Raw genomic sequence first — 16,581 nt, forward strand, 5'->3', positions numbered from 1 at the left:
CTTCCTGGAAAGAGGAACATTTGGATCTGTCAGCAATCATCTTCCCATGAAGGGCTGAGGTTTTTCTATGGCAGGACAGAATAAAGCAGACATATGAATAGGAGTAGAAATAAGAGCTGAGAAGTCTTGGGGGGGGGGAGGTAAGCCCCAGTGACATTCCTTAAGCCCCTGGATCTAGTCCAGCCCAAACTATGTCCTTGAATTTACCAATTATATGTATGAATTAATTCCCTTTTTTATTTTTGTTTTAGTACATATTAGGTTACTGTCATTTGCAATCAAGCGTCTCACTCCTATATTGTATAAGCACAAACATGAACTATCACCATTTCAAAGCCTCACAGGGCATGTCTTGTCCTGCCTGCTCAGCCGCCACAGATCTGGTCTCCCCACCTTGCCACCTCCATTCTTTAAAACCCCACTGTCTCCAACCTTCTGAGCTCCTGCTCTCTCCCAGGCATGAACAGTAAATGATCTCTTAGTTAATGCATTTGACTTTTTCTAAACTGGATGCAGTGTCAAATAACCAAATGTCACTCTTTAATGCTATAAAAGTTTACTAAAAAGAGATACATCGGGCATTTGGAAAATACATTCATTTTCTCATTGACTTTATCATTTCAGAAATGCTTCATAGAGGAAGACTTTGGAGCGAAAGTCAGAAGAACTGATTCCAGTCCTGGGACCTTTGGTTTGACTTTATTAAACTACATGATATGCTCACTCTGTACCATTCACTGTTTTATTTATTTAATTTTTAAAATATTTTATTTATTTATTTGAGAAATAGAGAGCACATACAAGAGGGTTGAGGTGGGGAGCAGAGGAAGAGGGAGCGGGAGCCTGACATGGGCTCAATTCCAGGACCCTGAGATCATGACCTGAGCCGAAGGCAGATGCTTAACCAACTGAGCCGCCCAGGCGCCCCATCGCAAGCACTATGTTAAATACTTCACTATGCTAATTCTTTCAACCCTCACCTATCTATCACACCAATGAAGTAAGTAGTATTATACTCTCATTTTACAAACAAAGAAACTGAGGCACAGGATGTTTGAGAAATCTACTCAACATAATGAAGGTAACAAATTGGGGGGAGGGGCGGGCAGTCATGTGCTTTGAATTTGGAAACCTGTGTCCTTCGTCCACAAAATACAAGTCATTCAAAAAGCTGTGTGCATGGTGCAAGGAGAGACTGGGTCCTGAAGTCAGAAATACTTGACTTCGAGTTCCGAGCCTCAGTTCCTTCATGTGTAAGACTACCACCACCTTTCTCCTGGGCTTGTTGCATGGACTGAATGAGATAATATACGCCAGGGGCTACAGGAAACACTTGGAAAGTCCCTCTTCCTGCAAAGCAGAAGAGATTAACGGACTATTGCAATGGATTTTTAAACAAGAGACTTGAAGCATTTGAGTCTTTTCCTAGGAAACAGGACATTCATAAGCAGTAATGTAAGAAAAAATATGTTAAAATGTCCCTCTTTGGTTAGAAATCATGCTTGCTTGATTTTTATGTTTTTATAAAAGCACAGGGAGATATCTGCCACAAATGAGCTAAGAGTTGCAATAGGATATCATCGTGGGGTTATATTTTTCTGCCCTGAGGGAAAATAATAAACCGTGTCAGAACATGTCTTCCCTTACCCTAGGAAAGCTCAGTTGGTGGCCAGCACAGAGGCTGGGCTGTGTGTGTAGACAGAGCTCTTCTACGTCCCCAGTCCTTGCTGGGGCAGCCACCACCACCACTGGCTTTGGGGGCTGCACTGTGAAGACAATGGAAAACATCCTGCTGTCAGCAGGGGCTAAAATCTACACAATCCGGGTCTGAATAGTGTTTGGCCCCGTGTGGAAATAAGCCCAGAGGGAGCGAATGCACACTTCAGGCTCCTCTCTCACTCAAGGATCTGACATTTCCATTTCCTTGTGATTAAAAGAACCAATGTAGGAATTCTAGTAGATGTGTGACAGCATGAGACAGAAATGCTCTAGCTCTCCTTAAGGATATCATACAAAATAAGATTAATGGAAGAAGCATCAGTAAGGGTAGTGCTGCTTGGAACAAAACTAAGGAGATACATAATTCTTAGCCTCAAGAAACATCCAAGGGCTGTCCAAATCAGATACAGCCCAGGCTCACAAGATGTGACCAGGAATACACTTCCTCCAGGTGAGGGGCTCATCCTGAAGTGATAGAGAAATAGCCCTTGAATATAATAAGAATAGAGAGATCCTGGGAGAGTAGGTCAAAAATGGATTGAGCAGAAGTTACGCAGGGAGGGAGGGTGGGCATAGTGTGAACCACTTCAAAATCCTCCTGGCCCTACTTCTTACACCAACCAAAGCACCGCATTCCATTTTGGGCAAGCTTTCACTGGCTTTGCACAGATCAGGGGGACAGAGCCTTGCCTTGGGGTGAAGCCTGCCTCCCTCTCACTTCCTCTGACCCACTTTTGTACTTAGCCCTGCAAAACCCAGACGTGTGGGAGATAGGAGCCAAAAAATAAACATTTCCCCCTTTAATTCCCCAAATGAGTGTTTCTCGTTTGTAGATTCCAGTAGATTTTGTGGTAGATTCCAGTAATCCTCTAACGCTTTTCACCAAACAGGAGGGAACCTCATTAATGTACCTTTATACTGGCTTTCCTGCTTTTCTGTCCCAATTTCCTGCTTGCTGGCATCAGAGTCCTCAAAAAAACTACCTACATGCAAGCCTTGGTCTTGGGCTCTGCCTGCTGTTAGTATCAGGCTAAGAAAGTCAGGACCAGAAATAACCCTAGTAAGCAAAATGAATGGGATTTTGGAGCTGATCACTCCCAAGTCCAAAGCCAAGACCCCATTTAAAAGGTGGTCATTGAGGGACAAAGCCCCACAGTTCTTACCCGTTGGGGATTAGGACTGGGTGCAGGGGAAGGTGAAGAGTGGCACTTGAGCATGTGGGGAAATGGTAATTATGAGGACTGTGACATTCACTGGCTTTGGTAACTGTTTTGAATATCATGAAAAAACAAACAAACAAACAAACAAACAATGATAGCTCCAGGTCAGCCAACCATCAATCGTGAGAACTAGAGCTCCTCCAGGGCGGCATTTAGGAGACCCGTTATCTCCTGCAGCTATAGGGCATACTGGGCTGGAAGTCAAGCTCACAATCCATCCAGGAGGCCAAGTTGCAAAGAAAATTAAATAAGCAGTCTTGATAACTCCATTATGTCAAAACCAGGAAGAGTGGGACCCAGAGGACTGGGGTGGAGCCCTCTCAGTGGACAGGGCTCAGAACCCTGAACATTCCAGGTCCCTTGAAATCATCCCATCTGAAAGTAGCCAATCCTCCCTCCACTTCGCCTGCTCTGAGACCCTGCAAAGACTAGGTCACCTGAGGCAAAGACTGCTTTGTGAGCGCCCCCTGCCGCTTCTCACGGCCAAGCCGCGAGGCTGGTAAGCAGCGTCCTAGCTCAGCACACTGACAGAGGAGGAATGCCGCTCCTGCTCTGGGAGAAATGGTCTGCATACTGGAAGGAGAGGAGGCAGGAATTAGGGGAAGATGCGTGGGAGTGATCTCAGGAGTGCCCGAAAGGGGTGTGCAAAGTACAAGGCTGGAAAGGGGGAGCATTTGTTGGTGTCTGAGGACCCTCCTGTGTGTGACGCAGCATCAACACCTGGAGCCCTCCTAACATGTCCCTGGGGTAGCTCCTTGCAGCTTGGAAATGTTGGTGGCCTGCAGTAAACCAGATGGGGATACCGAAGCTGCTTGGCCTAATACTAAGGAAGAGGTGAGAAGATTCACGGAGGTGAGCGCATTAGATGGGATATTTTTTCAGATGGTGGCCAATTATGCCAGCACCGTTTATCAATTAGACCATTAGCTTTTCCACTTAACTAGAATGTCTCAATTTTTAAAACTACACTAATCACAGACTAGAAGTCATCTGGAGATGGGCATAGACGCAGCGATAGACTGTAAATGAGCACCAGTCTTTCGGAGGTGATGGAAGTGTTCTAAAACTGGATTTTGGTGAGAGTGCTTAACTCTCTAAGTTTACTAAAAATCATTACACTGTAAGTTTTATGATAAGTACATTTTATGGTAAGTACATCATTACCTCCGAAAAGCAGCTTTAGAAATCCAAGGATATTGTTTCTACTTCATAGCTTTAATTACTGTCTCTGAAGACGGCATTTCTTGAAGGCTACTGTCTGGGTGAAATGCCGTGACTTACTTCTTTCTAGCTCAGCCTCAGACAGATGCTGTGAAACTACAGTTTTGCTCCTACACTGTGAACATGTGATCCTTGTAAATGGCCAGTCCGTCGTGTCCTGGCTGGATGACTACGACGGGGGATCCCCGACCACGCCTTTTGTAAGAAAAGCAGGATCTCCGTTCTCTTCATGATGATCACACGTTATTTCACTGGGTATCAATGTGCACCTAGACGTGCCCCAAATAGCTCACACATTAAAAGATAAGTTGCTTAAGCATCATGCCATTGGAAATAAAACTTAAGCTCTGTTTATGCATGATGATCAAAAAAATCAGGGAAATTTGCCAGATTTTTAACTGGTGAATATAAATTTTTTTTTTTTTTTTTTGCCAGCAGAGGGCAATCTCGGTCCCATGGAACTACTTTGGGGGAAGAAACAAAAGGGAAAAAAAGAACGTAAAACATAGGATCATCAGAGGGCATCAAAATCTTGGTGACTGGGTAGGTTAAGTCTGTCAGTGCAGCTTTCCTTGGGCTGCTGAGCTGTGTTCCTCCTCCTGTCTCTATTTTCTACATAGTAAATCCCGACCCTTTGATATTCCTAAAGAAGAACAACCAAGGCACAAGGAAAGGGTGTTGCTGTTAAATGTCAGGAATTAAGCTGTGTGTTCCGCAATACTTTCCATGGGAAGTGCAGGCACTATGAGGGGAGGGGAAGCTCCTTCCTCCTCTCCCCTTCTCAGCCACCAACCCAGGTCTACTAAGTGAACCTCTTCCATGGCACTCACACACCTAAGTGTTCCAGGTGTGACCCAGGGTTTCTCAGAGTGTGGTCCGAAGACCGGCTGCAGAACGATGATTGAGTGGGGCAGGATGCCAGGTAAGCCTGCGGACACCGGGCTCCACTCTAGACAACCGGACCAGAAGCTCGGGGTCAGGACCCAAGCCTCTGCATTTCAGCGTGCACTCTTGCTCAGTCTGATAGGCACCGACAAGTGTGACTCACCGATCTAAGGAAAAACATGAGATGTGACATTAACTTCTCTCACCAAAAACATCCCTCTCTCTGACTCCCTCACAAGACATAAAGTGAGCAGTAAAGCATGAAGGAAAGATGAGGAAGAAGGTGGGAACTCTAAGTCAGCGCAGACTCAGACCCAGTGTGTTTTTTGTGTCAGCAGCTCATGTGGGGGAAACCCTGAGATGCTGTGGATTTGTAACCTTACTGAGGTTACATGCAACGAATCTACCTAAACAACTGATATATGTGAATGTCACCCCCCACCCTCAAAAAAAAAATCAAAGTCAGAGAACAGCTGGATTTGTATTTAAAACATTTTTAGATGGACTAGTGCTCCCCAAACTTGTCCAAATGTGAGAACCACTTGGGAAGCTTGCTTAAAATGCTGACACAGGCCCTCCAGGACGTGTTTACGCAGCCCCTCTCATGACTGAAGGGGAACCTGTTAGGTGTGCAGCCAAATGCGTGCATTTCCCAGCCGTCACTCTCTACAGAAAGTGGTGTTCAGTGTATGAGCATAAAGCACAACTTCGTTGGGGAAAAGAGTGGATGAATGCATCTGTTTTGTCATGACTCTTGACACCAGAGGCAGAGCCTCCAAACGGGAAAGCAGGTGGCCCTTCATAAGTCTATCACATGGAGCAGCACTTTCAGGTGTGGTCCAGGAACTTCATAGGAAAGACAATTCCTGGGCTCCATCCCAGACCTCTGTGGGCAGGGCCGGGACCTCTGACAAGCAGTGCAGGATTCTGACGCACGTGCATTTCATAAGCGCTATAGCGGACGTTCCTAAACCTCTCTGGGGGGCGATACACCTTCCTCAGCCCCTCTACGGGCCATCTGATTCTGAGGAGCTGGAATGAAACCTGAAGGTGCCATTTGTGCAAGGACCCCCAGGTGACTCTTGTCATCTGTAAGTTTAGGAGACTCTGGGTTCCTTTTGGACTTCTTTACTTCCATGAGTTTTGGTAGAGGCTGAGGTTTGAGAAGATACGTGTAAGAATCACTAGTGCAGTTTCTGCTGAACTCAAGTCTTTTCTGAAACTCTAGTCAATTGCCCTATCTGGGATGGGCGGGGTTGGGGGGCAGGGCATAGAGTAGTGGATATGTGTCCTGTTCTCCCACCATCAAGTGATTTCCATGATCAAGGGGGTGAGGTAACGCTGACGGAAATGCCTCTGTGTCTAGGGTCAGAGTTGGGGCTGCAGCTCAGGGCCTCAGAGCAGGGCCAGCATGGAGTTCAGGCACAGAGGGCTCCAGCAGCCCTTCCCAGTAGAGCACCCACGCTTGCTCCAGAAAACTTGGGGGCAGCACCCTGAGGCCCAGAATCAGAGGCCCTTCCCCACAGGCAGAACAGAGAGAGCAGGGCCTGCCACTTGTGATGGGAGTCAGGACAGCACCCAGACTGAACATGTTTTAGAAAAACAAAGGAATGTGATTTTTTTTTTTTTTTTTTTTTTTTTTTTTTTAGCCAGGCACACACCAAACAGTTTTTAAGAAAGCTGAAACACTAGCAGGGAAATAAAGTGTGGAAAATGTTGCTTTTAAAATGTTACTTCTCTCTACCTTCTGGTTTATCTCCTCCATCTCAAATTCTATAAAGCAAGCCTTTTATATGGCCCTATAGTCTCTTAATTTCACCATCAAGCAGTTCACAATTTCTCTCTCTTGCTAAGATACTTTGTAACATTGGTAAATTCTCATTTTTCTTTTATATGCTCTAAATCTGGTAACTATCATACGCTACTTTGGGTAAACAATCAGCCTGTTTACAAGAGCTTTCTTCTGGTATACCAGCCCCAAAGAGCTAAGCGTTTAAGGTTTAAAACCTTAGGCTTCAATCAAAATCATATATATTGAGCTTAACAAAGTGCTTGATAGGGTGTAATAAATAATGATGGTTTCCATTTCCTCCCCCTTGAATTCCAAGTATCATCTTATGAAAGTGTTGAATGTGCCTGATTTCCTGGTGTGAAAAGAATGATAGGAAATTCACACACCACTACAAATACAAACATTTTTACCACTTAAAGGCCACTAAAAGCCTATAATCAGGATCGATTCTGCCAGGTGAATAACTCTACAGTTTGCCTGCCTGGAATATAAAGAAAGAAAAATCCCTGATTTAGTGAATGCTACACTTTTTTCAGACAACACACGGTAGTGTATGTGAAATCCTTGTTTCTGAGACCACATTTGCCAGGGGAAGAAATAACCCAGATCACAGAGAAGCTTCCAAGTATCTACTCTTTTCTTTTTTCTTTTTCAAGATTTTATGTATTTATTTGACAGAAAGAGCAAGAGAGGGAACACAAGCAGGAGGAGTGGGAGAGGGGGAAGCAGGCTTCCTGAGGTGCAGGAAGACCGACTCGGGGGCTCGATCCCAGGACCCTGGGATCATGAGTTGAGCCCGCGGCAAACACGTAATGGCTGAGACACCCAGGCGTCCCTGCCTCCAAACATCTTTGCATTTTCTGGATACTTAAACTATACTCGGCACCCCTGCTGTAGACACCTTTATTTCTTGTCTGAAGGAAGTTACCACAATCATAGCCTTGGGTGAGTTATCAGCTCCTAATCACATTACGGTAGTACAAAAAAGCCCAGGGTTCCTTTTCAAGAAAATGGTATTGCCATCCATGTTGCTCTCCATTCTTCTGCCTCCACAGCTGACAATCTGCTCCCGTCAAAAATCACAGCTCTTCCCATCTCAAGTGGAAGGCCACCACGACTTAGGCATACATGATAGCTGAGTGACTTTCAATGATCTGACCTTTAGGTTCTTAGCATTCATTTATTCATTATTCATTGATTCATTTTATATTTTAAAAAGTAGCCTTGTTCTTTTCCTTAGCAGCTCCTTTAATATGGAGCTCACAGTTGATTCCCAGTTGCTGGGCCTAGGAACTGATAGTGCAGCTGCCTCTCCATGTTGCCCTGAAAGTCTTCAGCCTCCATCACCCAAAGTTCTAAGTGGATGCTTCAGGCTGCCACTTGGTTCACCATTAAATCCTTCCTACGTCGTCATGATCGCTATCCTCATGGGATGAGAGGCAGCCTGCATAGTTCTTAATTTGGTTAATAAGAGTCTTAAAATAAGAACCTTAAGAGTGCCCGTATAGTTCCATTCAGACCACGAGAGGCTATCTTGAAAACAGAGTCTCCAAATAATCCTGGTTGCCTAAATCCCTGCTAAGCTTACACAGAATAGGACCCAGCACCTTCCAGGAGCTATGTTCTCTACCATACGGTCCCTGCTAAGCTTACACAGAATAGGACCCAGCACCTTCCAGGAGCTATGTTCTCTACCATACGGTCCCAAGAATTTCAATTCTTAGTCATGTCATTCTTGCTGTCTACTTACTTATAGCAAAGAGAAATTTTTCTCTTTAAGACCTGTCAGATCTGCAGGAGAAATAAAATGGGACAATTGCCTCAGTTGTTTTCCATTTTAGTGCACTTTAGTTTAGTTCTGCTTCTGCTTCCACTTCAGACAGTTTATTCTGCGATTAGTCTTAGAACAAGTGTTTGGGCTGGGCTCCACTTCCCCAGTGGGTGGGCCGCCGAACTGACTGCTTATTTCAGTATTCAAACTTCCGTAAAAAGCCATTACCATCTTTCAGTAAAAATACAGAATTCAGGGGTACTGAACCTGGTGAGTGTCTTATTCATGCTAAGACTCCCTCAAATAAACGTTAAGTTCTTCTTGGAAACTGTGGTCACGATACTTTTGCTTCACTTGTTGACTCATAACGAGATTACTCTATTTGGTGCAGAGTCTTGCTATTGGTTTCCCTTTGAATTTATAAAATGACTTTTCCACAGGTACAGTCCTACCTAGTTGTATAACATTACAAACAAAGCAGTGATTCAAATATGGTTGAATGTTTGTATCTCTCTGGACTGTCTGTTCTGGACAGATCGTTTTTTCCTATCATGGCATCAATATCACACTATTTCAATCACTATAACTTTATGTCTAGAAAGAGTAAGTCTTCCAACTTTGTCATTCTTCAAGAAAAAATATCCCTTTCCATTTCTCTGTATGTTTTATGTTTGTCTATTTTCACACATTACAAGAAAAGCTTCCTGAGATTTTGGCTGAAATTATACTAAATCTATAGATCCATTTAGAGATAAATAACATCTTTACAATGCTGAGTTTTCCAATCCATAAATATAGAGAGTCTCTTTACTTATTAAGGTCTTAATTTTTCCTCAAACATGTTTCATAATTTTCTGTGGAGAGTTCTTATATAATTCTAATTAGACTTATACCTATGGATTTGAATTTTTGTAAGTGATTTTTCAAATCACTTTTCTAATTGGTTGTTACTGGTATATAGAATTAAAGTAACTCTTGAATATTGATCTTATATTTATTAACTCTGTAACTATTGGTCCTAAGTTTACCTATAGTTTTTCTATATTTTCTCCATTCACAAGATCACTGGTAACTTCTTTTTAAAATTAGTTTTAAGAATTGATCTGTAATACCCTAACTCAGGTAGCTGGCGAAAATATTATTTTCATGTTAGAGCAGCTCAAATACAGAATCTCATATATTAGGTTAAAACTGTTCATGTTAGATCAGAATATTTGGGTTATTAGCCTCAGCACGGAAGAACACAAAGGGCACCCAATATATAAAAAACGTGTTTATTTTCTCAGAAGCTCAGGAAATACATATTCTGTAGGCACAGCTCCTGCCCGCCCCCCACCTCCACACGTGTGTGGAGAAAAGAATGATGGCTTTGGTCAATCTATTTTTCCCTATTTCTTTCTCTTTAAGCATGAAAGACAACAAAAAACTGTTTGAGATGGCATATTTTTTTGTGTCTCTGAACATTCTATCTTTTTGATATCACTATTGATGGTACTTCTTGTAACTTCTAGAAGACTTCCTCTCCCCACTTTCTTATCTTCTCTCCCAAATCACCTTCTTCCTAGGATTACTTCTTGCTAACGAAACTTCCCTTGCTGCCAGAGAGGGACATCTGAGGTCAGAGCCAGGTCTGATTTGGCTGTATCAGAAGGCAATGCAGATTGAAAGGAGGCCCTCCCCCCACAAACTGACACGAAATAACGGACCAGAGCCTTCGGTTGTGTCTTCAGCAATATTTATTGGAAACGGCAATGCTTCCTGTGGTAAGAGGTTTATACATTAAGCAGTAAGATTTGCCTTTCACTCCACGTGACCCACTACCGCAGGCGGCACATCTGAAGCAGCACGTTCAACCTCTGAACGAGTCTGTACAGCTAGATAAATAGAACTCTGGACACCTGACAGGACCTCATAACTGGTACAAAAAAACACAAAACCACTCATAAGCTTACACACAGCACTGTACACACGACATGAAGATGGAATCGAAGGGACGGATATAAAAGTAATGACTGAGGTGGGAAAAACTTTTGTATGTGCAGCCATACATCTTAAACCACTAAGCACAAAAATCATCTTTATTTGGTCCTCATTGAGGGCAGAATCTGCACAAATGATGTTCAAAGAATACAAGGTGGAAGCAGAAAGGAAAGACAGTTACTGTTTCTTGGTCTAGGAACTAGTGGAAAAATGGTTTCTTGTGTTTTTCTCCTTGTGTCTCTGTGCAAATGGACTCATGAAGCACATAATTCACAAATAAAACTGAAGTGAAGATATTTGTTCCCTCTTCCCTGTATCTTCAGAAATGGCCTAAATACATATGTGGTTTCTCTACAGCAAGAAATTTAAGCTTGGAAACCAGATGTTTTCCCATTTCCTCACAATGGAGAATCTTTTCTCTTCAGCCTCACCTACCAGGTACTGACTGCTAACCGTCTTGCTTAGAAATACAGCAGGAGTCCCCTCTGCCTTTACTAGCAGGGAGGGAAGAATATTGCCTGTCCCTCAGAAACAGGCATAATTGGGAGGAACAAAACTGACTGTTTTCAGAAAAGGTTTTTAACTCACATTCAACACTTTCCTACCAATAGCATCAAGGGACTGACTCATTCAGACCAGAAGACAAGTTGCTGGTGAGGGAGGCATTCTTCCACAATTCTGTGACTCACATATTTGGGAGGGGACAATGGGAAAGCAAGACCTTTCTCCTATTGAAATAGAGAACCTGAGACCTCGAGATGGCCCCTGGGTGATAGACAATATCTTCTGTAGGGTGGTTTTACTGTAATGTGGCTCATGGTCATATTCTAAGAAGCCACAGCCTCCTGAGAAGCATGTAAACAGCAGTTCAGTGACTACTGGCTGGTCTCAGATGGTGTTTAAAAAGCACATGCCATGCCTGCCAGCCTCAGAAGATACCACCCATCACCATGACTCTTGTGGGATCACACAAGTCAACCAAAGATACTCGGTGGGGCTTGATGACCTGGACCACTGCGGCCTGCATTTGGGATGTGTTGTAAGCAGCATTACCGAAGCAGTGGTTAAACGTAACTATCTGGGTCAAGAGGAGGTAAGCCTGCCAGCCCAACATCCTAATGAGGGAGGGCAACCAGAATCTCCACATAGTTGATGGGGAAGAAGCCTGACTGGCCATGAAGCATCCCCTCATACCAGTTCTCATCAATCTGGTTGGTGAGTGTGATGACATCACCCTCTTTAAAACCCAACTCCCCTTCATTTTCAGGTTCAAAGTCGTACAGAGCTCGGCAGCAAGGCTGATCCATTGGGGCACCTGGAAGTGAAAGCAGGAGAGAAGAACACAGAAAGACAAGGGGTATTTAACTCACATTTCTACCGCCTGCTTCACCTGCCTGGCCTGCAATCCCCCTGGTTCTCCCCTCACTCCTCTTCCCTGCTGAAGCTTCCTCCTGTGGCTAGTCCCCAGTCCGCCGCATGGCATATGCCCTTCACCAGTCTTGGGAAGTTTTCTCAGATCCCTGGAAGTTGCTAGATGCCTGCTTCCATTTCCAGTATGAAAAATGGCCTCATCTATGCCTTGACACATGCAACATGGTCCACCGAGGTTTGCCTTCCTGACAATGTCCAGAGATGGGAGACCCAGTGACTTAAGGAGTTTAAATGAGATTTAGGTTAATGGAATATGGCCAGAATCCTTTCCATGTTGGCATTTTTAAAGCTCTGTACATGTGAAAGAGTTGAGTTCATTACAGGGACAATGCTTGACAATGTCAGAATAACAGTGCAGTTCTAATTTTTTAAAGGTAAGGACTCTAGTCTCTGGAAAACTGCTGTAACGTGGTGAGAACAAAACAATGTAAGATCCTGGGTTCAAATTCATACTCTGAATGACCTCATACAAGGCACTTCCCTTTCAATTTCCTTGTCTAGCATCAGAACTAAAGAACTTACTCCACACTACTATTGTGGATATTAAGTGAGACTAGGTAAAAATTATATAACTTACTCTCGGTAAACCGTTGCATATATTAGGGTGAGTACATGGGAGTTCTGGCATACAAAAAGTAACATACTCTACCTTGAGTAAAATAATGAACAATGGAGCCATATCTTAAAAGTGATCTATTTTAAATGACCATCTATATTTAATATCACATGTATCCACATGGGCACGTAAACTCAGACATGTGCATACAGCTCTCGTCACCTAGATGACTTTAAAGGGAAACAGTGTCATCTGCCTTTTCACTTAATGAAATCATAAAATGAACAAGTCTCCAAAAGAAGAGTGAAATATGTGGTTGGTTTCTGAATAGGGAGAAGCAAACTCATCACGACTTACATGACTAGTCCTTGCAGCCAGCGAACTCCTAAGAGCCACTGCTCTGTTTACCCAACCCTGGGGCTCCCCACAGGGAGGCGAACACAAAGGACAGAGAGGACCAACTGTCGCCACAGACCTCACTTTTTCCCTTCATGGTCTCCAAAGAGCACCTCATAAAACATTTCCTACTACAGAACATCAAGCCCTGGGCTCCAGGGAAAAGAGGAGAAACTGCATTTCTTGAAGCCCATTTCTTGAAGTCCAGTATAAGATAGTTTCCATCTCTTCACCCAAGTGAATTGTTAAGGTTGAGAATGTTTCAAGCACCGGCTTTCACCTAGTCTGTGTCTAGGGGTGGAGAGCAAGGGTGCCAGCTAAAAGAACATATTATTGGGTATACGGCATTATTCCTGATAGAAAATAAATTTCAGCTTTTCCTATACACCCACTTCCGTTACCAGGGTACAGTGAGCTGGCTGAAGGTGGAGGAAGGGGGGAAAGCTAGCCAACGCTGAGATCCGAAATACGTTCACCTACAGATACATTCACCCAGATGCTCCGGTGACTCGAGATCTGCAGCTGGACATGCTGCTGGAGCTGCAGTCCGTGGGTTACATGTGAGTGTCTGTGGGCGTGCCCTGCTGGGTGTTCGCGCTCATGCGTGCTGGAACGCAGACGGGAAAAACAGGAAACCAAGATGGTGCTCCCGGCACTCAGCTGACACATTAGGGTGACTTAACACCACAAAGGAAGGTCAAAATCAAATGTGTTACTTAGGAGGTTAACGTGTGTTGATGATGGGGGAGTGAGAGAAAAAGGGACATACAAAGAAAGTTTTCCAGAGGAGAGAAGAGGGAAAAGGAGGGAAAGAAACAATCAATGAGAAAAGAAGGAAGGAGTGCTTTAGAGGAGTTTCCACCGGACGAAACCATCCTGCAAGAAATGGATCACTGTAGAGCTCCTGTGTAGCCAGACTGGGCTGCACCTAGAATTTCTGGGACAGGGTCAGTGGGGTGTGCCCACGGCCCGTGTCATGGGGTCTGCAGGTCTCAGCTCCTTACCTGCAGGTTTGGGTGTTCCGGTGTGGGACAGGCCCCCGTTGGGCTGAGTACTGTCTCCAGTTGTAAACTCCAGGGTCATTCGTGGCTTAGGCTGATATTCCCTTCTAGGCTGAGATGAAGCTTGTCTTATTCTACATTAAAAAGAAAAAGGGTGGGGGATAAGAGTATGGAGCCAATTAAGAAGCCAAAAGAAAAGCAGTAACATTCAGGAAGGCTACTAACGTGGAGCAAGGAAAATCTTAAAAAAAAAAAAAAAAAACCAACCAAACAAAAAAACCAGCCCATAGCCACTCGCTTTACAAATACACAGTCTGGTAGGTGTTGAGAACACAAAGAGGAACAGGACACAGTTCCTACCCTCAAGCATCTTACAGTCAGTAAGGGAGACCGAATGTAAACCCCTGAGGACCAGAAACCACAGTGAATGTTGTTACGGAGAGACACAGAATGCTATAGGAACACATGGGTGGGAGTGGAGAAGTGTCTCCCTGTCCACAGGAAAGCTTATGGAGAGGGAGAATAGACAGCTAAGGGTCATTCCCAGATAAACAGACCTTTCCAGAAGAAAGGGTTTAAGGGCTGGAGAAGGCCTAGAGTCAGGAAACACCGTGTGCCCTAGGAACAGTGAGTGGTTTGAGATATAAGAAACAAGAAAGAAATGACGGAAGACAGGAGCAAAGTGGAAAGGTATGACTAATTAATATCTTCCCCACACCTCTAAGTATTTTCCAAAGTCTCGGGTGTTCATGAAGCAAAGCGTACAGCAGATTTGCAAAGAAAGGGAGGGTTCAAGGTATGGTGATTATAGAACGATACTGACTTTGAACATATGTCAGAGGAAAAAAGGAAAATGGCTCTTTGTGCTCAGTGGATGTCACAAAGACATATGGTGCTTCTTTAGAATGTTGAAGTGCATGGATTTGAATCTTTCGAGAGGCTTCAGAGTGACACACATTCCCACAAGGGTACACTGAGGAAAGATGGAAAAGAGACACATAGGACAGGATGGGGCGTCTGCCTTCAGCTGTCAGGCTGTGCCCTGCAAGTCCAGGGAGACCTGGTCACAAAGAAAATGAGGCACCCAGCCGCAGGGTGCACCTGAGGAGGAGAAACAGGCATATGAAAGCTGTCTCTCTGATGGCAGAGGACTTGCTCCCCATTCAAACGCTGCAACAAGACTCAGCCTTTCAAAGACGTGATGCTTGCCCAGCAAACCCCTGCTGCACCACTGGGTAACCTAGGGCGAGTTACTTTATCTGCCTGGGCTTTCCACCTGTAGGTGAGGCTAATCACACGTCATCTATAGGGCTTTCGGAAGTCTAATGATGATACGCCTTCGGCACCCACCCAGAAAATCTGCTCAGCAATTCACACCGTTATCACTGGGAGCATCCTGGCTTCCCGCCTGCACCAGCCAACACACAACCCAGAAGGGACCTCTCATCAACACAAGATTAGACTCAATGGAACAAAGTAAAACAAACCACAAGACACAAGAAAATCGAAACGAATGATCCACAAGGTAGGATCAGCAGGAATTTTGGCAGAAGCTTTTCTTCAGATGTATTCTATTATTTCCATTTCTTTACCCACCATTTCAGAGGAAGAAAATGAGAATATAAAATTCAGGAACTGTGAGATACCTTTCTTCCAGTCTGACGGTGACTTGCTGCAGGATCTGGACGGCCTGCTTGTGGTACTCCAGTTGGGCTTGGACAAGCGCAGACAGCTGGCTCACCTGTTCGATCTGCAGGCCAATGGGAGTCATGACTCAGTTATCGGGTCACCATCCTTAAGCAACTCCTACTGCCCGACACACAGCCCAGCGCTCGAAGATTCTCTAGGTTCCATATTGGGTAAGGATAAGAAGCATCTGTGTGCTTGGAAATGTCAGTACCATGTGGAGAAGCCACATTATCAGGAATCCTTCTAAAGATCCCACACCTCTCACTGAATAATCTCATTGTTAGCTACCAACTTCCAGGTAGGATTTGGCTAATTCTATTGATTTCTTATAGAAAAAGAGACATTGATCAAAGGAAACTTTTCTCCCTATGCTTTTCATGCTATTAGTGTTAACAAAAATACGAATGTTGATTTTTCACGTGCAGCAGCATGGAGGCAGTTTGCCAGGATGGAAAATCCTATTCCTCTATCAGCCTCATCTGTAACATAAAGGGGTTGGGTCGAGTGACATCTCGGGTTCATTTCAGCTCCAGTACTCTAGGCATCCTTAGTTACTCTTCATTTTGTGCCTCGGATTGTGATCTGGCTGAATATTGTCCTCCAAGTCAGCAAAGGCCAGCCATCCCAAGAGTTTTGGAGGTGGAATGGGGCACCGGATACAGGGAAGGAGCACTGTACCTCAGGACACCCCCAGGCCTACAGTATTCCTCTTCAGTAGGTAGGTGGGACACCAGCTGTTCTACATAAACACCAACCTGTACTGTCTCTGGGTGGTGGGGAAGTCCAGACATGTTCAACCCGCCCACCCTGTCACCAGTCAGGGCAAAGCAGTGAAGTGATCAACACACAGACGCTCTGTAAACACCTTGGGAAAATCTGGTCAACAACTGATAAGGCCAGACATGGGCGTGAACAAGAAC

At 44.4% G+C, this 16,581-nt stretch overlaps 1 protein-coding gene across 1 annotated transcript in view; it reads right to left on the reverse strand.

The window, feature by feature from the left end:
* Positions 1 to 10,326: 10,326 nt before the first annotated feature.
* The window catches only part of SH3GL2 (SH3 domain containing GRB2 like 2, endophilin A1), a 219,491-nt gene continuing 213,236 nt past the window's right edge, over positions 10,327 to 16,581 (reverse strand). Inside the window, exons 7-9 of the mRNA XM_059141999.1 lie at positions 15,619 to 15,722; positions 13,976 to 14,106; positions 10,327 to 11,903 (exon numbers count right to left, since the gene is read on the reverse strand). Coding sequence (XP_058997982.1) covers positions 11,704 to 11,903; positions 13,976 to 14,106; positions 15,619 to 15,722 — 435 coding nt within the window. The 3' untranslated portion in view covers positions 10,327 to 11,703. The remainder of the gene's footprint in view (positions 11,904 to 13,975; positions 14,107 to 15,618; positions 15,723 to 16,581) is intronic.

This window comes from Mustela lutreola, chromosome 12 (assembly GCF_030435805.1).
Source record: "Mustela lutreola isolate mMusLut2 chromosome 12, mMusLut2.pri, whole genome shotgun sequence".
Classification (NCBI taxonomy): domain Eukaryota; kingdom Metazoa; phylum Chordata; class Mammalia; order Carnivora; family Mustelidae; genus Mustela; species Mustela lutreola.